This window comes from Prunus dulcis, chromosome 3, assembly GCF_902201215.1.
Source record: "Prunus dulcis chromosome 3, ALMONDv2, whole genome shotgun sequence".
Taxonomy (NCBI): Eukaryota; Viridiplantae; Streptophyta; class Magnoliopsida; order Rosales; family Rosaceae; genus Prunus; species Prunus dulcis.
This window is the reverse complement of record NC_047652.1, coordinates 18,630,567-18,651,727: the sequence shown is the minus strand read 5'-3', so window position 1 is coordinate 18,651,727 and position 21,161 is coordinate 18,630,567. Positions and strand designations below refer to the sequence as shown.

Here is a 21,161-nt window from a genome sequence, read left to right as displayed (position 1 = left end):
AATAGGGAAGAGGAAAGGAGAAAACGTTTTCAAGGCTAGAAGTTATTATTGGCACTCTAAAATAATCATCACGAACTTCTTTCTAATGAAGAAATGAAGAAAAATAACATAGAAATGAGTGTAGGATTACTATATTATAGTGCTAATAGCAATGATGTAGATTTAAGTTTAGAGAAATCAAAAAATTGTGAATAATAAAGGAAAGTGAGTTAGAATTAGGATAGTTTAAGAGTTTTATCTCTTTCTAATTTACCAACAGAAGAAAACATATGGTGTACCTTTGTTTTGTAATAATTTATTATTCAAAAGTTTAATATTAGTAAACAAAACCACTTATTTTATCACACACATATTTTTTTTCTTTACGGGATGAATTATATGATAGACTTTATGATGCTCAAGACACGGTCACATGCACAGAGGTCCCGAGTCACGTGACACAGCGGCATCAAAATATTTCCATCCAAAATCTCTGTGATCCAATTAAATAGGGTCCCACACCTACCATGCGCATTTAATCATCCCCCACACCGGTCAAACTCTCTGTTCACCACGACCGTCTGATCAATGATTTAACAACGACTAAACTACCTTTTGCCACAATTACCAATATACCCCTCACCGGCAGCCCCATCTCTTTTTGCACAGGTTGCGTACGATACCATCTACTTTTCTTTCCCGCAAAACTAAAACCCCCAAAAAGCTGCCCCTGCCCCTGCTGGTGCTAACGTGCGCTTGTGGCAATCCCGCAAACAAAGCAACGAAACGCAACCGAAGCTAGAAACCAAACAAGGCAACGGGTAAGCTTATTTTGGAAGCGTAGCCCCGTGATTGGTTTGCGCGCTGATTTTCTGGTTTTTGGCTTAGCATAATGGTCCATGCTGTCGCTTTCAGTTCTCGCCACGTCGTCTAGAGGACTTACAATACCTTCTGGATCAAAAGCAAATTGTATTTCTTACATGCGCACCCAAAATATCTCTTTGCACCCACTTTTTATTACTATTTTACATTATATCGAGAAGAATTTGGATTTTCAAAATAAAAAAATTAACGTTCTTTAGAAGCATTTCTATAAATAAAAAATTGCTTATGAACACGTGTTTGTTACAATAGCATTCCCAAGCAACCTTAGGGGGCCGTTTATAGTTCATGGAAAATGGGATTGAGGGGCCAACGAGGTTGGTTTAATTGGTAAAGTTCATGTACTGTGTATAGTTACATTAGTGTTCGAGTTTAATTGTCAGCAATCTTTTTTGATGCGTGATATGTAATTTCTTATATAAATTCATATAGGTGGCAGTTGGTAATTAGGTGTCAAGCGTAAGTCCTTCTGACTCGAGATTATAGGTCTGCCTTGGCGCTGATGATGAGAGTAGTCAATCTCCCCATAAACTATTTTTTATCCACACAAAAAAAAAAAAAAAAAATCGTTGATTTCTCATCTCTAGTAAGTTCAGACTTAGGAAATGGTTGTCTGACATGCAATCCTCCTCCCCCCTTGGATTTCATTTTCACTTCCCATGGGAAACTAAGGCCAACATTAAATGCACCTTTTTAATGATCATTTTGTCCCCATTAACAAATTAGAATTATTAGATAGCATTAAATGCATTCTCTTTTTTATTTGATCTAATATGGGTATAGTTTGTTTTACATTCCTACACAAACTAAACACGGGAAAAGAAATAAAGTGATATTTCCTTATTACTTTGTCAATATTATCAAATATGGTAAATGAATCTTCATTTTCCATCCATTAAAAAAGGACATGGAAATTTTCAATTTGGTATGCATTTGGTTTTTAAAAAATAAGGGAGTGCCAAAATCACTACGCCATGATTATGGTAGCAAGTTTGCAATGGTTTGGCCTTTTTCACACACAAAAAATTAATTTGCTCCTTTTTTCTTTAGTTGTGGTGTGTATAAAGAGATAAAATTTGATTTTTAAAAGTTGATGTAGAGAAAATGAATCCAGCAACACTTTTTATTTTCTTTTTCGGTGAGGAAATGTAAATGAAAAGTTATATTTACCAAAATAGTAAAGAGGGTAAGTTAATTAAATAGTCTCCTCTCCTTTGGAACTAAGTAAAACTATTGATAAAATGTGAAGGATTGAATAGTGACCCAACATGTGTGTGAACATGCATCTTTAGACCAGCAAAAAGTAATTCTCTGAATTATTGCTTAGTTGGTGGAAGTTATTACACATGTGAATTAGGTCTAGTGACACATAAAGTGACTTAAGTATTAAACCAGAAATGTACTGAGGTAGATACATTTTACATCATCATTGTGCCCTAGCCTTTTAAGAATTTTGACATGATGGGAAACCTACTCTACACCAAATTCAAATGGAATTACAAGATCTCGAATTGTGTATTTATTGTTCTTAGTAGTTTTTATCTATTGTTTGTCTATACTTAGTGTTCATTTGACATTACTTATTTGGAGTGATAAGTGATTTTTTAAAAAAAAAATTGGGAAGCCCAACCCGTTGGGTAAATTATGAAAAAATCACTTATTGTTAAAAATTGATGTGAGAGAAAGCTATAAGGGAAATCAGCTAATGAGATGCTTTTATTTTCTGATTATGCAGGAATCAGTTTCGAAAATGCGCTGGGTTTAATGATTATGCTGGAATCAGTACCAACAACACTTTTAACAAAAAGTTTACCAAAAGTCAAAATGATTTTTCTCACATCAAATTTGACAATGATTCTTTTCACAGCACATCAATGTCAAACTAGCCCCTAATTTTCAATTCGAAATTAACCTCAATATTAAAATTTCAAGAATATTTTTTTAGCTAAAATCTATTTTTAACTATGTACATGTTGGTAATGGATTTGTAATTCAAGTGATTAAAAACATTTTCTCTTGCATTCGAGGTCATAAATTTGACTCCTCCTCTGCCAATATCAGTTGTATTACAAATAAATAATAAAATAAAAACTATGTACATGTTGATCACGTCATCTTTCTGAAAAATCCTTACCCTTAATCAACGAGGTTTAACTCAATAAAAAAAAAAATATTAATTTACAATCCATTGATATTAAGTTAGAACCTCCATAGCACCTTAGCAGTGAGAAATCCTCATTTCTCTTCCTGAAATTTTTTTTTATAAAAAAACTGCTTATCCTTGATTACTTAGGTGAAATTTGCTTTTTTGGGTGACCCTACGAGTGATCCTATGCTCCCATAATAAATAAATAAAACGTTTTATTCTATGAGCGACCCTATGCCACGTCATTCAGTCGAGTGACGTGGCGTGACCCACAGAGCAACGGGGCGCACATTGTCCATTATGCCTCGAACAAAACAGGGTTGAAGTCAAAAGGTAGTTTGAGTCCATTAAATTAATGGAGCAATTTGTGTACAAGAGAGCCACGTGTGGGTCAGAGAGTGGGTGATAGATTATATAGGCAAAGGGCCGAGCCAGAGAAGGCATCTACAGCTGTCGGTTGGCTGTGAGGTGCGGCTCTCAGGTTAGGTCGCCTCGGTTTCGAATTTTGTGTGAGGTATCTGACTCGTTTTGACCGGGAAACCGGTGCTCCCGGTTCTCATATTTGGGTCTTGATTAGTGTGAATCACGCGGATGGATGGTAGCAGATGCCTGACTTACTTGTCTGATTCGGGCAGTGATTATGTCTTTCATTAGGAATTTTGAATCAGAAGACTACCGTTAAAAATAAAAATAAAAACTTTTTATTTATTTATATTTATCAAGGGCACCATAAATATTTTCGTTTTTAAGGGACAATGGTAAAGAAAAATACATAATTGAATTTTCAGACAAAAAATACATGAATTAACATTGTTAGTGCCAATAAAATACACTTCTTGGACATTAGTTTGTGAGCATTTTTTAAAGTTGAAGTTGAAGAAATTTCTTTGTTCAAACCGGTTAATTTAAACATTGTTTTATCTTTAGGTTAGAATTCTAACGACACTTTGGTAGTGTGTGTGAGAAATTTCATTTTCTTTGAATGTTAGACTATCGCTTTTATTTATTAAAAAAAACATTATTCTACCTTTTAGTGACAATCTGACATTATGATATATAGTTTTTATTTTTATTTTTTGAGAAAATCATAAATTCAAAGTTAATCATATCCAATTTAACGGCAGTTGAGTTTTGTGTTTCATAATCCAATCTTATACAATTAGAAGTTGGATTGAATTTGTGTTTTCGTAATCCTGGTGTTAGGTTATGTGGATATTTGAAACATACAAATTCTCAACATTTTCACAATTAAATAAGAACATGCCCTTGACATAAATATTTATAAAAGAAAAAAGAAAAAGTGGCAAAGTCCAAACTCACACCCTATAACACTTAACATGTAATATTTGTTGTATTTAAAAGGATGTAATGGGATTGATTCCATTTTGGTCAATTTCCTCCCTCCCCTTTCTAAAAAGCCAATTAAATTGGTTTCACATTTCACACGGAATCCAACCGGTTGAGGAGAAAACCAATTAAAATTGTTTGATTAGACTTAATTGATTTTAGTTGGGATCTTAAAACACTTATGAAAGCAATAAGTCTTGTACCTGACAAAAACAAAAAATCCGGAGCATGCAAAGTCCTAATTTCAGTCCAAAGATATCGGTGAACTCAAACAAGGTTAGCCATATATATATATATATATATATATATATATATATATATATATATATGTATACACATCTACTTCTTGCCAGTCAAGAGGGGGCAAATCCCAGACGAAAAAAAGCAAGAACTATAGGATACATATATTTTGTTGAGGAATGTTCAAATAAATTTATTTGAAGGATAATTTTGCAAGATCCACTTCACATTGTATTTTACTGAATCAAACTTTTTATTTTGTAGATATTCATTCAAATATCATCTCTATAAAAAATTACTTGAATCCGATATCATTTGATTACTCAATTAAATTATTAAAATTTAAATATTTTCTTAAAGCACCGTATTCATTGATTTTGTTGGTCTCAATTAGATGTTTTAATAATTTTCAATTTGAATGACTTTTTGCAATGATGATCTTTGAATGAAGATGCGAAAAATAGATGGTTTGGATCTTTGAATTTTTTTTATTTTTTTTATTTTTTTGGTATGGGACCCTAAATGGTGTCCTTCAAATAAAATTATTTGAGAAATCCCTCAATAAAGTGGACTATATATATATATAATTTTATTTGAGGGACACTATTTAGGGTCATCCTTGCAAGAAATTAGTCAAATCAAAAACTGTTTCGACATCCAATTGTGTGATACAAATTCAATGAACACGGTGCTTCAAGAAAAATACTAAAATTTCAATAATTCAATTGAGTGATCAAATGATATCGGATTCAAGTATTTTTTTTTTAAGAGACGATCTTTGAATGAATATCTACAAAATAGACTGTTTGGATTAGCAAAATACAATATGGAGCGGGCTCTATAAGGGTGTACCTCAAATAAACTTATTTGAGAGATCTCTCAATGGAAGTTCCCTATATATATATATATATATATATATATATATATATATAAAGAAACAATAACTTGTTTTATTATATCATACTTAAATATTATACAAGAGTTTTTTCAATACAAGCAATAGTCTAAATTACTCTAATGACATGTTTACTAATCCGTAATCGGAATCAAAATAAGGAGTTGAATTTCTATTAGGGATACTCATGTGTCTAATTCACATGGAGGAATGAAAATGCGAGTGAGGCCCACACAAAATAAAAAATTCAACTATTGATTTTGGAGGAATTGGACTCTTGGTCAGGATGTAGTATTTTAATTCCTGGAGAAATAACCCATAAGGAATTAATCCTTTTTACCAATTATATCCTCACACTTTTTAAAATTTCAAATTTGTCATCTACTTTAACCTAACAATGATGACATTTTAGTAATCAATTTGGTTTCAATTCCAATTCATGTGAATTTAGTAAACAACTTATAAGTAATTAGTATTACTCATACTCAAATTTCATATGGTTTAGTTAACAACTTCAATAAGAATGCGAAATCCAACTCTCATTAATCCAACTCTTCCTTAATTCAATTCATTCTAATCCGATTAAGGATTGGTAAACATGCCTTAAATTAATGTAATTTACAAAGTTAATGATAACCTTAGGTGCAAATAGGTTGACTCATTGCATTAACTAACCTAATTCCTGTATTAGTTTAAGATTATAAATTCGAACTTAAAAGAATAATAATGGCCCTTTTCAATTGGAAAAATATAATAATAAGGTGGGAAAGGACACCACTAGCCCAAATGGCACTGCAAGGTTCGAACCAGGTTGTTGAATCTGAAGAAGGGAGATAAATAACCACTGTGAATAAAATTGAATATAAAGCTGGCTGCGCATTTGTGCAATGAAACGAGCAATGTCAGACCGCTGGTCTGAAAATTGTCTAAGTAAACGTTCAGAGTGGGACCCATAAGCCCATTACGGTGCTGAGGCTTGATCTGTGGTACGTGCAGTGCAGTCTATGCAACCATGTATTGATATTTAATGACAAAATTGCCCTCGTCTTATTTGAAAGGGGTAATTTCGTCTAACAATTATTAACACTTCCATTAGTATGAGAAATATTGAGTTATCGATATGATACATCAACCAAATTCATCATTTAACAAAAGACGATGTACTGCTGACTGCACACAAAAAGTTCGAAACTTAACACGTGAAAACAATAATAAATGAAAAATATATAGCAAAACTAATATCCGTGGTGTTTTTTTCCTCTAGCCCTGTCATCCATTGATTCTAAAATGATTGCATGCTCCTTTTTTTTTCAAAAATATAAACAAATAAAATATCGCCATTTCAATTAGAGTTGCAAAATTTGAGATAAGAGTTATGATATTATTGATCATTTATGTTACACCTTACACATTAATTTAGTACCGCCGTAAAGTTCCATCAATTTTTTCTAAACCCCCACTCCATCCCCCACCCGAGATCCACCCCATCACCAACCCCACCGAGACCTATCCCTCAGTAATTGCCCAAAATTCAGGCCCCATCCCCACCCAAGACCTATGCCTAGCTTCTACCCATATATTTTTTAGTTTTTAGTTTTTTCATATATTTTAAAAATTTTAAACATTGCTTAAATTCACGTGACATCCACGTAAGTAATTTAATATAAAATTTTCTACTGAATTTGACGGTATTACCAAATTAATGTGTGAAGTGTAACATAAATGGCCAATAATGTTAGAAAAAATATAAAGGACCAAATGTGATAATTTGACAAATCTCAAGGACAATTTGTGATACTTATTACTAGCAGATATGAGTTTAGTCAAGTTGACTATAACGAATATGTTCTCTACTTTGCACCCAAGTTTGAATTTCCCTCCTTATAATTTAGATTATATTAAAATAAAATATCCCTTGTATAACTGGAGTGCACATCAACAATAAGTCTCAATGTACAAAATGAAAAACTATGTAAAGTCTCAAATTGTTTTTTGACCAATTAGGTCTTTGTTAATGATATTCATCTTTCTAACATTAGAAATATGTCCAAATTTAGCCAACTAATTTTCCATCGATAAAAGAAGTTTTTATTTTCATATTGCAATTAAAATAAATAAATAAATACTTCAATCACGCACCTACTCCTATTTTGTCTGCTTCGCTCATACTTGATTATAGGAACAAGTAATGAGGTGCAAACCCGTCACATTAAAGATTGTTAAAACAGCAACAGCAAAATAGCTTCAATAATAATGTACTGTCAGTAAAATAGTAAATGAGTGGCCCCAAGGGTTTAATAGAAAATTAGTTAAATATCCATTTCTAGACATAAAACTATAAAAATACCCTATACTATTTAATGTATATAAACACACCCAAAATAAACCCAAAAATCAACATCTGTATATTTTTTTAATTTCATTATTAAGATGAAATACCTTTATTACCCTTTTAACATAAAATTGGAATTCCTAATAAACACTAGATCAGAACTCACGACCTCCAGTCTCTCATCTTCATCTTCAACCCCAATTTTTAGTTTTGTTCTTCCACCTCAGTTTTGACAATGAAATCATAAGCTCTGTTCTCAAGTAACTCTCTCTCTCTCTCTCTCTCTCTCTCTCTCTCTAAAAAAGAATAAGAATGATGAAGTCATATGATTATGATCTTTTGGATATAGGAAAACTAGGAGACCCTTTTCCAAGCCCGTGGATCAAAACTTTGCAGCCATCTCAATTTAGGGAACATCAAGCAGTAATGCTTTGGAAGATGGAGTTGACGAAGCCTCTGCCTTCAATCATGTTAGTCCAAATGGCACGACAGAAGCTGAAGTCAGAGGCACTGGCACTGGCATGGCAATCCATTAGATGCTGGATCTGTGCAAATTTTGGAGGATTTGCAACATGAGCAAATGGACAATGACTTGGTGGATTCAGGGGATGAAATGGCTCATGGTGCATTGGTGACTTGGCTCAGTATAAAATCCTATTCGATCTGCAATCTTCGATTTTGAGGTATTTGATTTTTTTATTTGAATTCATATTCGATTTTATTGTAGGCTGATTTGGGTGATTTCATGTTCGATTAATTAAGTTGCTGGTTAAGATTTCATAATTTTGCAGTTTTGTAGTTTATATTTGAAATGTAGATCCAATTCTTCTTGATTTTATATGTTTATTTTTGTTATTGTCGATTTGGAGATAAGCCATTGGATTTTCTGATTTCGTTCTAATTTGTATTTAGATATTCGTTTGAGTTTTAAATTGTGATTTTAATTTCTTTTTGTTTATAATTTGGATTGATTCCATATTCGGTTTGGTTGTAGATTTGCTTTTGTGTTTTGGTTTGAGCTGCGGTTACAAATTTGTGATATTTGATTCGGTTATCACATGAGGTATGTTTTTTCAATTGAATCTGAGTATATTCGTGTTTTTTCTGTTTATGCACTATTGGTTTTTGAGTCGACTATAATTTAATATTAGGTGGCAGTGTTACTACCTTATATTGGAACTTTACAGACATGCATTAGAAATAGGATTTCATAGGAAACAAACAGTGTTATTACCTTATACTGGAACTTTACAGTGGTAGACATGCATTAGAAATAGGATTTTATATGAAACTAGCAATGTTATTACCATATACTGGAACTTCACAAGGGGTAGACATGCATAAGAAATAGGATTTCAGAGGAATCAAGCAGTGGTATTACCCTATACTGGAACTTTACAAGAGTTAGACATGCATTAGAAATAGGATTTCAGAGGAATCTAGTAGTGTTATTACCCTATACTGGAACTTTACAAGGGGTAGACATGCATTAGAAATAGGATTTCAGAGGAATCTAATAGTGTTATTACCCTATACTGGAACTTTACAAGGAGTAGACATGCATTAGAAATAGGATTTCAGAAGAATATAGTAGTGTTATTACCCTATACTGGAACTTTATAATGGTAGACATGCCTTAGAAATAGGATTTCATAGGAAACAAGCAGTGTTATTACCCTGTACTGAAACTTTATAGTGGTAGACATGCATTCAAAACAGGATTTCATTGGAAAAAAACAGTGTTATTACCCTATACTAGAACTTTACGGTGGTAGACATGCATTCGAAATAGGATTTTAGAGGAAACAATCAGTGTTATTACCCTATACTAGAACTTTACAGCCATTAATCAACATGAAAGTAAACTAGTAGTGTTATTACCTTATACTAGAACTTTACAGCCATTAATCAACATGACAGTAAACCAACAATGTTAAGAATCTGTATTTGACTAAATATCTCTTTCTTTTTTGAGTTGCTGAAAACTGACTATTTTATAGTCATATGCAGCTAGTCCAATAGTGAAAATTGAATATAGTTCCAAGATTTTGTCTTGGATTTGAATCTAAAATACTGTTATTACCATAGACTGGAACTTTACAGCAATTAATCAATATTACAATAAAGGTTTGGTTTTTAAATGTCTTACCTTTGAAGCCTTTTCTTGTTGAAATTGTTCTCTGAAATTTTGTCTTTGTTTTGTAGGTGGAGGTTAGTGTGTAGTGTTGGTTTTTAAAAGTAGATCAAGCTTGGTGGTAGTTATGGAGTTTTAGTTTGCATAAATGATGAAGACGGTGAAATGAAGAGACGTTTTGCAGAGATGGTTTAATGAAGATGCGTGCTTGAAGTTACGGTTTTCGAGACAGTTTTGTGTTGTAATAAAATGTTTGGACTTTTTGTAACCCAAAAAAAAAAAAAAAGTTTGGGCTTTTTAATAAATGTTTGTTTTGGGTGTTTTTTGAGTTTTTTTTCTGTTGGGCTTGATAGTGGCAGTGCTGTAATTTATTGGAACTTCAACACTAATTTGTTATTTAATAAATGGATTTTGGGTGTGTTTATGAAGTGTTTTTCATGTGGGGTTTTTTTTTATAATTTCAGCTCCTATTTTGGGTATATTAGTGAAGATCCCTTTTAATTATGATTTTAACCATGACAAATTACCTATCTTCTTATTGTGCATCATAAAGATCAATTAATCCCCATAACCAGCGAAAGAGAACATCTAAGTTTCATTGTATTTAAGGGTCATGAAAATTATAGGAACTTTATTGTAATTAAAGTGGCTAAAAATATTTATGTACTGATGATTAGTATTTAAATTTCATCTTGGCCTCGAAGCACCGGAAGGACTTTGTTTTGCAAGTCTCATACAGGAGGCAGGAATTGTGCTTGAAGGAGACTCGTTGGCTGTTGTAAACGCCGTTACCTCGCATTGTTGAAGATGCTCATGTTGTTTTGCACATCAGCTTGCTTGTTTTGTTGTAACTCTAAATGATAATTTTGAGTGATTTGAGGTCCCCTTGATTTTATTTAGGATGCCTTATGCATTAGGTAATTGTCTAACTAATTATTCATGAAGAGAATAGGGCAATTATAGTAAGAGGCATAAAGTATCTTAGAATTGTGGCATTCTAATAATAGGATAGGGTATCTAAGGCTTCACCCACTGTTATGTTTTGTGGAAATAATTTATTTTAATGCGGCCTTCCTTTATTATGTTTTCTTTCATATTTGATTTTATGGTATGATTGTTCACATAATGTCACATGCTTTTTTTAAATTTGTAATCATCGTATTGACATGCTATAATGAATTAGTCGAATAAATATACACATAGAATAAAAATATAGAGACGTGACAATGGGACCATGACACTCATGTATTTTTATGAATTTCGATACATCACGAATCTTCACTGAAAAAAAAATTAAATATAGATAAATAGTTCAATTAAAACAACAAATATATATCTAATGATATGGCATGACAATTTTATTTTATTTTTTGGGTCAAGATAAAAAATCTTCTCATTGCGTGCATGTGGTGGCGTTTTACGTGACCTTATAGAGTGTGCAAGAGAATATAAAGTGTTGACCAAAAAAAAAAAAAAAGAGAATATAAAGGGAAAAAGAAGAGAGGGGCGTTTAGTTTGAAATAAGAAAAATGGAAATGGAGAGACACAAGGAAAAGGGCAGAAAAAAAAGCACAAAAATCCACGTGTTTTTGTAGAGGAATGGTGTTTTAGGTAATTTCACGACAGCCATTTTCTTTTTCCGCATTCCCCATTTCGAAAGAATAAAAAAGGCAAAATGATAACAAACAGCGAAAGGAGGAAAGAAAACCAGGAGAGGAACAGCAAGGGCAGAGAGAAAGAGGAGAGAAGAAAGAAAGTGATCAAACAAATCCAAAAACACCAAAAAAATGGAGAAGAAGACCCAACAACTACAACACTAACAATCACAATCCCCTCCAACCCCAATCCCTCAAGGAGGTGGTAGAAGAAGGAGAGAGAAAACAGAGCCCCCTCATCACAGGCCCTTCTTCAATCTTCATCTCTACCTACCATCTCCTTTTCTTCTTTTTTCTTTTTCTTTCTTGTTTTCTTTTTCCCATGCGGCGAGGAGGCAGAGCCACCGCAGCAGCAGCAGCAGCCGCAGGAGGAGCAGGAGCCCAATTATGCAATCCCAAACCCAAGCCCACGGGGGCCCAAGAAATCCGGTTCCGCGGCGTGCGGAAGCGGCCGTGGGGCCGATTCGCCGCCGAGATCAGAGACCCCTGGAAAAAGACTCGGGTCTGGCTCGGAACTTTCGACTCGGCGGAGGACGCGGCTCGAGCCTACGATGCCGCAGCCCGATCTCTCCGCGGGCCCAAGGCCAAGACCAACTTCCCTCCCCCCACCTCCGCCGCGGATTACGACATCAACAATAACCACCGCCTCCCTCCTCATCATCCTTCTCTCTACGACGACGACACGGTTTGCGATGTCGTTCAGGCAAGCAGGCCCACCTCCAGCAGCCTCAGCAGCACCGTCGAGTCTTTCAGTGGGCCCCGCCCCCAGCCCAGGCCCACCTCCGATGCTCAGTTGCAGCGGAGATCCGTGCACCCTGTCCCACCCGATGACTGCCACAGCGACTGCGACTCCTCATCCTCCGTCGTAGACGACGGCGATGATTGCGTCCTGACGTCGTCGTTTCGGAGAGTCTCGCCTTTGCCGTTCGATCTCAACCTGCCGCCGCCCCCGATGATGGACGGCCTCGATTTATTCAAATCCGGTGAGGTTTGTGGTGATGATCATGATCTTCAAGCCACCGCGTTGTGCCTCTAATTACCGTATGGATCTCCATAATGGTCCCCCCCACTTTTTCCTTTCTTCTTTCGTTTTTTTTCTGTCTGCCCTTATTTTCTCGGGAAAATCATTATAAAAAAAAAAGAAGTAAATCTGGTACTTGGTGATTGAGAAGAAGAATTTGAGTATTTTTTTTCTTCTTGTTTTGTTTTAATTCTACGTTGTTAGAATATTATGGTGTAGAAATAGCATCTGGGTTTTCTTCTTCAACTTTGATGGGTTTTGGAGGAATCTTCTGTGTATTGTTGAAGCTAATATTAGATCTTGTTTACCCAGCACTAGATCAAGATCTGATCTGGGTTTTTGCCTCTTCATCAGATTCTCAATACCCATCTTTGTTTTTTTTTCCCTTTTGTGTACAGAACATTATCTGAATTTAGAAAAGGGCTCTATTTTATTAAAAGGAAAGCTTTCCATTTTGTTATTAGTCAGAAGTTTGTTTGGTGAGAGGGAGGAGGCAATGCATGTTGATAGGGTTCTTGATAAGAACCATTTATTAGCTGCACATGTGATGTTTTGCAGATTCTATTGAGTATCAAACCCCAAGGTCCCCTCCTGCAGACAGAGGGCACCCTTCCCTAGCTACCTTACAGAATAATACTGAGAAAGAAGCTTGCCCTTCAAATCACATGCCTTTTCTTTTTTCTTTTCAGTCACCTCCACTCCTCCACAAGTGAAATGGAAGAAAGACAAAGAAAGGAAAAAGAAAATGTTTATATGCATGTATCATATGTGTTGTGAGCTGCATAATTGCAAGAGCTACTACAACAAGTCTCCACCAAAGTGAGAAAAGTCTCTGATTTTGGAACATCTCTTTTGTTGTTCAACTTAACTTGTTTCATCTTTGGATTCAATTTTTTTTAAAAAAAAAATTGTGCACTTTGATTCTATTTGGTGGGTGTTAGCTAGTAGTCGTTGGAGAAGACGTGGCTATTGGTATCTTATCATGTCTTGTGTTTCAAATGTTCCCCTTCTCTCTCTCTTTCTCTCTGCAAGAAGACTTGTCCAATGGGGAATTCCTAGCTTTGTGTTGAGCATGATCATTATTTCTAGTGTGCGAAGAAGACTTCATGATTTTGTTCCCTATAGGAACTATTTATAATCATTTTCTTTTCTTTCCTTTTTCCTTTGCTTCTTCTTTTTCAAGTAACACAAATAAATTTGTCAGGTAAACTCGAGATCCATGCAATTACTCACAAACCACACAAACAAGTTACGTTCGAACATTTTCTGCCCCGACAAAGAACCACTCTCCTCAATCTTTTGTCATAGTAAAGATTGAGCTTGGCATTTCGCAAACAAGGAACTTGGGTTTATCTTGGAGATCAGCCATCACTTTGTTTTTTGGGTGTTCGTTGAAATGAGTGGTGGTGTGAAGCAGCACTGACCGCTAAAGCCGTCATTTATATTCACTTCAAAACTCGTCGTTTTATAACTGTTGATATTCTTAGGCTGAATCATATTTTTGGTGGCCGTAACTTGCTTTATTTTTCATTTTGGTCTCCATCATTTTGATTTTGACAATTGAGTTTGGTTTGTATTTCTAACAACCTTACATTTGCAGAACCTGATTGGTACCCATATAAGACTAATATAACTGAAAATGACCAACTGCGGGGATTCAAAATGTAATTCAGCAACTTTGTATACTTTTTTTTTCAAAATTTTCCGTTGAATAAGAAGAAAACTGTGATGGAATTTTGTCCCTTAGATTATAATTAAAATTTTCTTTGATATGCCTATTTGCTTTGTGTATGGTTAAATGAAACAAGAAGAAAAGAAAATCCTCTTTTTTATTTTTTATTTTTTTAAAAATTATTATTATTATTATTTAAAATAAAATCTTAATTACCATAAATCTATTGGAAGGCAGAGGATTAGGACACCTGTTTCTTTCTTTATCTTTCATTTTTTTGAGAGAAAAAAAAACCAACCAAATAGAGGTATTATGAAAATATATTTTTGTCATTTATTATGAAAATCTAATGTGTAATAATACTACGTACACCAACTTATTATATTAATTTTTAAACAACAACTGATGCGACAGTTGTTCATTTGTTTTCATTCTATACCTACTCCGAATCTTATTTTTTCTTTATAAATAAGAAATTGTCGCATTAGTTAGTTTGGTAAAATTTTCTGGTACTCTATAGAATTGGGTAGGTTAAGCAAAACAGATTGGGCCCAATCCAGATCTCAAATCTTAATGAAATTTCCAGCCCAATTTGCTCAATTTGGCCTACTGCCTTTTTCTGTTTTTGGCAAGTTATGTTATGGACTCCCTGACTGTATAAAGAGTGATGAACTCTCTGAGAGCACATCTGATCTTGATTCTTGACCAATAAACGACCCAAAGAGGTAAAAAACGAGGAAGAAGAAAGGGAAAGGTTGAAGCCTTGCCTTCTTTTTACCCTCCCAGAAATACCGTGTTGGTTTTCCCCTAGAATGCACCATGCAGCGACTTAGAGGCGCAGGGACAGTAATTTCGCGCTCTCTACCCGTGACCCAGTTAAGGAAGAAAGCTTTCAGATCATGGGCAGCTGTTCAGGACACTTATTTTTCAACCAAGGTACTTGCTTTATCTAATTTTTTGGTTTTTCTTTGAGTTTGAGCTAATGGGGGTACCAATTGCTTTTCATGGAGTTTTGTTTGATTTTGGTGCAGTTTTGTTGGGGTTTCTAAACGCTTTGGTTTTTCTTTTTTTGCTGAATGTTTTAGGATATATTTGAAACGCATAAGGTTGTATTTACAGTTGGAACTTCCATAGCTTCAGTCGCCACAGCATGGTTTGGTGAGTTTCTTTGTGAATTTTTGTTCTGCCACTTTTTAATTCTCAATTTTGTTTTGCTTTTCTGCATATATGTTTGTTTATGATCATCAATTGATAAAGGGTGTTTATGATCATCAAATTGATACATGGCTTGAGTTAATGATTAGTACTTTTGAGTTTAGCTAGCTATATGGTAAAAAGAGTGACATTTTGGCACTCAACTTCAATCGCGATTTGCAATTTTGGCAGACAGTGCGTTGTAATTTGTATGAAACCAACCTTAATTCAAATTAAGGAAAGTTTCTGTAACCTACAATTTTCTCAGTGCACTTCACCTTATTTCATTAAGTGTAAGGTATAATGAGCAAATTGTAAGGTACATACACAAATTCCCTTAAACTAGCCTTCACATAAAAGGGCAAATGGGTTTTTGCAAGCCTTAGGAGTGTGACTTCAGTTGGATGAACTTGAATTCAACCTGAGCTTTGGGTCAATCAAATGTATTTGATAAGTTTACCAAACACGGGTATGAAGTCTTAATCCGAATTACAAGTTGGGTGAACGTGGACAAAATGATTCCAGTACGTTATAACATGTAAATTTCAGATATACAATATTTTCTAGTCATAGGTGAGTTCTAGTGCTAGATTTGCGGAGTGCCAAACTTATGAAGTTATGATATAATCAATTATTAATCATTTCTGGATATGGATGAACTATATAGGCATCTTCAAGAAAACATATTATGGTTTATGTTGTTCTTTGACTAACTTATTTATCTATGATTGAAAGATTCGTTATAATTTAAAATATTTGGTCTGCTAATGCATTGAGGTGCAAAAGTTTTCCTTCAACCTTATTACTATTGTCTCTCTCAATAACATGTTAGAAAAGAATGTCTTATCCAATACACATCTGTTATGGGTGCAGGATATACTATACGTCATGTACATGAATCAAGAGTTGATCAAAGGCTCGAATCAATCGAAAAAGCTGTAAGCACAATATTGAAAACTGTTGACATTTCACTTAGTATATTGCTAAACTCTTTACAAAAACACTGTTGGGTTTTGAAGTCGCCCTGAAAGGACAAGAATTTTTTCTTCTTCTTCCTGTTAGTTCTATTATCCACGTCTTGTATTCTTGTTTTCATCCCATTGATGTTGTTAATATTTTTTATGGTAGGATAAGGCATTATGTGAGCCATATCTCATTCTTAATTTTTCTAGTTAGATTTTGGTTATGCTTCTAGTTAGATTTTGGTTATGCTTACATTTGGATGTTTGTTTATGTTTTGGTAGCAGATGAAAAACAATCATAATCTGGAACATTCGGAAATTAGAAACATTGTTAATTCTGGAAGTATTGGTATTCCTTCATGCATAGCCACTGCCGGAACCACTTTGGTTGTCGGGTTTGTTACTAAATCTTAATTTCCTTGTCTGAAATATAATTGCCTCTCCAAATGAAACTAGAAATATTGAACTATTCAGGCTTTTTACACGTCCACCTTTTTAACTGAATTGCAGTTATGCTTTGGGTTGGCGAGGTGGAAGGTGGTATGCAAATAGGAAGTTCAGAAGGGAGCAGATGAAATTGCTAGGGCAAATTAAACCTAAAAGGTGGCAATTGCTCAGGAGATCATTGATCAGACCAAGAACTCAAGACAATGCAGTCAAAACTTTGGCGAAGATAAAGGACACTCATACCCCACCAAATTTTGGAGAATCGCACCAATCTTGTTAGCAAGCATAAATCATGACAGATTTTTGTTTGCTGAGAAAGCCTGATGGAAAAAGATTGTTGATAGAGCTTTATACTTGCTAACGGTTTGATTTTTTTGGCTGGTATTTATTGAAACGTAAGATAAATGATGAGAATCATCTAAGGGAATTAGATTCAGCATTGCCTTTCTTGTTGTGAATCGAGATATGTGTAAATGAATCTGCTTTGTACTCGCTAACCGCTTGAAATAGACCAGTTGATGAATTTTTTTCCTTCTGGTTTCATTTGATTCCTGAGCGCAATCTGTGTAAGAGATGAGGTACACTTGCTTAAAGTACCTCATTTATGCAGAAAATGGTTGACTGGAAATGAAAGTATTGGAGGTTTTTAACTCTGATTGGCCACAGAGGAGGAAAGTGTTTGAGCTCGTATTAGTTTGATAGTTTCTCTCACCAAAGAAAGTGTCGGGGGTTTTATGAAGTTTGGCTTTGTTTTTTTCTCCTTTGTGGCATGGTTTTGTGATTAGAGCCTTGTGAAAGGTACCTCGTTTGTTATTATGTGCTCTCTCTCTCTCTCTCTCTCTCTCTCTCTCTCTCTCTGTGGTCAGATTATAATGTGCTAATAATGAAATCTACATGAATGTAAGAACTCTATTTTTTCGTCATGTGTGAAATGAGGCAATGGGGTTTTAGCTTTCTATGCCTCCATTGGCAGTACGTCTTAATCTCTAACTAATTAGACAAAACAAACAGTGACAACGTATGAGTCTCTGGACATGAACATGTTTTGGCTTACACTCTTGGACTAGGTTTGAACTAATGGATGAAATTCTTTTTAAAATATGGAATCGTGGCAGCGACGAAATCCTAGGTTGATGTAGTTTTTAATTGTTTTAAATTTGGAAGGGGGTAGGTCCCACGAAGATGCCTTTGATTAACTGTATAGTTTAAACCACTAAGGCAATCTGTTGACGAAAGGAGGTGTATGAGCTCATGTGAACACCCCAATTCTGTTTTTATCTGGTTTTTCTGTACCTATAAAACATATGTCAGAGCCATAAAGGTGATTCTATCAGGAAACAATTAATTAAACACATGATGAAGATGATGGCTAATAACATTTTAGCCTCTAGTATTCTAGTCATTCTTCTGTTGTGTGAGTCAGCAGTTGGAGCAAGAACAAAGCTACTCTCAGCCAATAATGGTCAGGATGCTACTTCTGCATTGGCTCCATCTGCCAATGATGGCATCTGTGCAACAATGGTGGAAACTCATGGCTATGCTTGTGAAGAACACACAGTTATGTGTCCGCCTTTGTTGCTGTTCAGTTTATCAAGAGCTACTCACAGTAAATATTGACTGAAAGTTGCATTTTTGGGTTCTGTAGGTAACAACACAAGATGGCTATATACTCAGTATGCAGAGAATTCCAGTTAGAAAGTCAGGGGAGGCATCCGGAAACCGGATACCAGTACTTCTACAACACGGGCTGCTGATGGTCAGTAATTCTGCGCCGGTAACTTGAAATCTTCAATAGGTTCAGTAAATTGGTTAGATGTAACAGTTTGTTTATTTGGTGTGGTGGGCAGGATGGGATAACATGGCTGCTACTACCTCCTGACCAATCTTTGGCATTCCTCTTGGCTGATAATGGGTATGAGGTCTGGCTTGGCAACACTCGTGGCACCAAATATAGCCTCGGCCATACATCACTCAGTCCCGATGATCCGGTAACTACATGCCGTTCTTTTCTTGGTTACTTGTGAAAACGTGTAAATGCTCAATAACACAAACGCCATATTGTTTTTCATATTAGATGCCATTTTGCTCTTTTTTCAGGCTTATTGGGAATGGTCATGGGATGAATTGGTCGCTTATGATCTTCCAGCTACATTCCAGTATGTGCATGATCAAACAGGACAGAAAATTCACTATGTTGGACATTCACTGGTGAATTTCACAAACTCTGCAGTTTTGTTCTGTTTCTGTTCTGGGACTTCTTTTTCTTCTAAGGACACAATATTAATGGAATTATTATTATTTTTTTTGTAGGGAACTTTGGTAGCTCTAGGTGCTTTTTGCAAAGACCAGCAACTGAATAGATTGAGATCAGCTGTCTTACTTAGCCCGATTGCTTATGTTGGTCAGATACCTTCACCTCTTGCAAGAACTGCTGCTGAAAACTTTATTGCTGAGGTAAGAGCAAATCCCTTTTTCTAGTTATTTTAGTTGTCCAAAAGAAATCAACTCTTTGACAACCTATTACCTTCTTCTAACAGGCATTATACAAGGCAGACATCAGAGAGTTCAATCCGAAAGGGTAACAATTCTTGTTCACTTGTTCTTTACGATTCTCAGACCACTGTTTACCAAGTACAGCGGTATAATATTTTATCTTGTACTTTAAGAAACTAACGATTTCTCCAAATGCTTCTAACTTTTCAATGTTATATGCCTGAAAAGTTTTCCAAAAGACTTGAGAGTTCTGATTCAAATTTATTTGCATTATACAAATTGACATGTGTTTTTCCAATGTCTCCAAGAGAAGCCTAGTTATAGACATAATACTCATTCCTATTAATTTGATGAACTATAATCTGGTCTGTTTATGTTTCCCCATTCAAACAGGAAGGCACTAGTCGAAGTTCTTAAGGCTGTCTGCAGTAAACCAGGTGTTGACTGCACCCAGTTGTTGACCGCTTTCACAGGTAGCACAGATGTCCCTAACATTGTTACGAGCACTTAAACATTCTTCTATTGACTATTATTTTTTTGGCAACTGAAGGCAAGAATTGCTGCTTAAACTCTTCCATAGTAGATGTGTTTCTGGACCATGAGCCTCAGTCAACCTCAACAAAAAACATGGTCCATATATCTCAGAGTAAGTCCTCTTAATTTCTGATTCACAAACACCATGGAAAAATCTTCAAATTATGAAAGCAAATGTTTTTTATGTGTGCTCAAAATAAGATTAAAAATCAAATTCAATCCTGTGATTTGTGTACAGTGATAAGAGATGGAACAGTTGCAATGTTTGACTATAATAACAAGAATGAGAACATGCAACACTATGGGCAGCCCAATCCTCCAGTGTACAGCATGACAAGCATCCCAAATGACCTTCCTCTCTTCCTCAGTTATGGAGGGGCAGATGCTCTTTCTGATGTCAAAGATGTGAAGCTGTTGCTGGCCAGCCTCAAAGATCATGATGGAGATAAGCTTGTGGTTCAGTACAGAGATGATTATGCTCATGCAGATTTTGTCATGGGTCAAACTGCTAAGCAAGATGTGTATGATCCTCTCATGGCCTTCTTAAAACTTCAATGAGAATATTTACTCGTCAAAAAGTAATGCCAATAATCTTCTCTTCTTCTCCCTCATCATAGAGTTGTATTTTGCTCATACTGTATACTTTTTCCTTCTTTACTAGCAAAAGTCATAGAAAATGTCAGGATAGATTCTATTGGTTGTAAGTTAGCAAAATTACCACCATATTTATTACAGTTCATTTATACTTTTACTGTTTTATATTTGACATGGAAGCCCATCTCTAGTTTCTCTACATGGAGGCTTTGTCAAATATGCTCAATCAAAACGGGTGTGTTTATCATTAAAGTAACTAGACTGGGTGTTTATAGTGAACCTAACTCACACGCACACTAAGACTAAGTGCTTAGACTTCAGTTGTGGACAGACTATGTTCAAAAGAGAGCGTATTCAAAGTCAAAATTCCTTTGAACGTTGAAAAGAGATATACCACTCGACCAAGTTCTAATTGCTATGTTGAGAAGTTCTTTTCCATTTGACACCGCGCAAAATTATACAAATTCTAGACTTGAAAAATATGCCTTGTGGGTTAAGCAGTATGCAGTACATGTGTGAGCTTTCTTCTTGTAGTGTAACTTGTTCTTTATCAAGGAATATAGTACAAATAATTCAAGGCTATACATAAAAACTAGTGCTGAACAAAAGGAAGTTTCAAAAATTAATGAATATG

General features: G+C 34.9%; 2 protein-coding genes and 1 long non-coding RNA gene across 4 annotated transcripts; all 3 read left to right on the top strand.

Moving 5' to 3' along the window:
• Positions 1 to 7,999: 7,999 nt before the first annotated feature.
• On the top strand, positions 8,000 to 10,379 carry LOC117623065. Its single transcript, XR_004585069.1, has 4 exons — positions 8,000 to 8,081; positions 8,171 to 8,504; positions 8,816 to 8,884; positions 10,027 to 10,379. It is a non-coding gene; the product is annotated as an uncharacterized LOC117623065 (long non-coding RNA).
• Positions 10,380 to 11,607: 1,228 nt separating this feature from the next.
• Positions 11,608 to 13,075, top strand: LOC117623012 (ethylene-responsive transcription factor 3-like). Its single transcript, XM_034353847.1, has one exon. It carries the CDS (start codon positions 11,933 to 11,935, stop codon positions 12,644 to 12,646), a length of 714 nt encoding a protein of 237 aa, XP_034209738.1. The 5' UTR covers positions 11,608 to 11,932; the 3' UTR covers positions 12,647 to 13,075.
• A 1,762-nt stretch (positions 13,076 to 14,837) lies between these two features.
• LOC117623318 (triacylglycerol lipase 2-like) lies at positions 14,838 to 20,627 on the top strand. Of its 2 annotated transcripts, XM_034354250.1 has the most exons (13): positions 14,838 to 15,239; positions 15,389 to 15,461; positions 16,371 to 16,435; positions 16,745 to 16,854; positions 16,970 to 17,080; positions 18,551 to 18,662; positions 18,754 to 18,894; positions 19,004 to 19,114; positions 19,217 to 19,360; positions 19,444 to 19,484; positions 19,793 to 19,872; positions 19,950 to 20,045; positions 20,172 to 20,627. In XM_034354250.1, exons 1-13 carry the CDS (start codon positions 15,123 to 15,125, stop codon positions 20,489 to 20,491), a joined length of 1,521 nt encoding a protein of 506 aa, XP_034210141.1. In that variant the 5' UTR covers positions 14,838 to 15,122; the 3' UTR covers positions 20,492 to 20,627. The 2 variants fall into 2 exon arrangements, with proteins under 2 accessions (XP_034210141.1, XP_034210140.1); XM_034354249.1 differs by lacking the exons at positions 14,838 to 15,239; positions 15,389 to 15,461; positions 16,371 to 16,435; positions 16,745 to 16,854; positions 16,970 to 17,080 and adding an exon at positions 17,789 to 18,463 and having other exon boundaries at positions 18,552 to 18,662.
• The last annotated feature ends 534 nt before the right edge of the window (positions 20,628 to 21,161 follow it).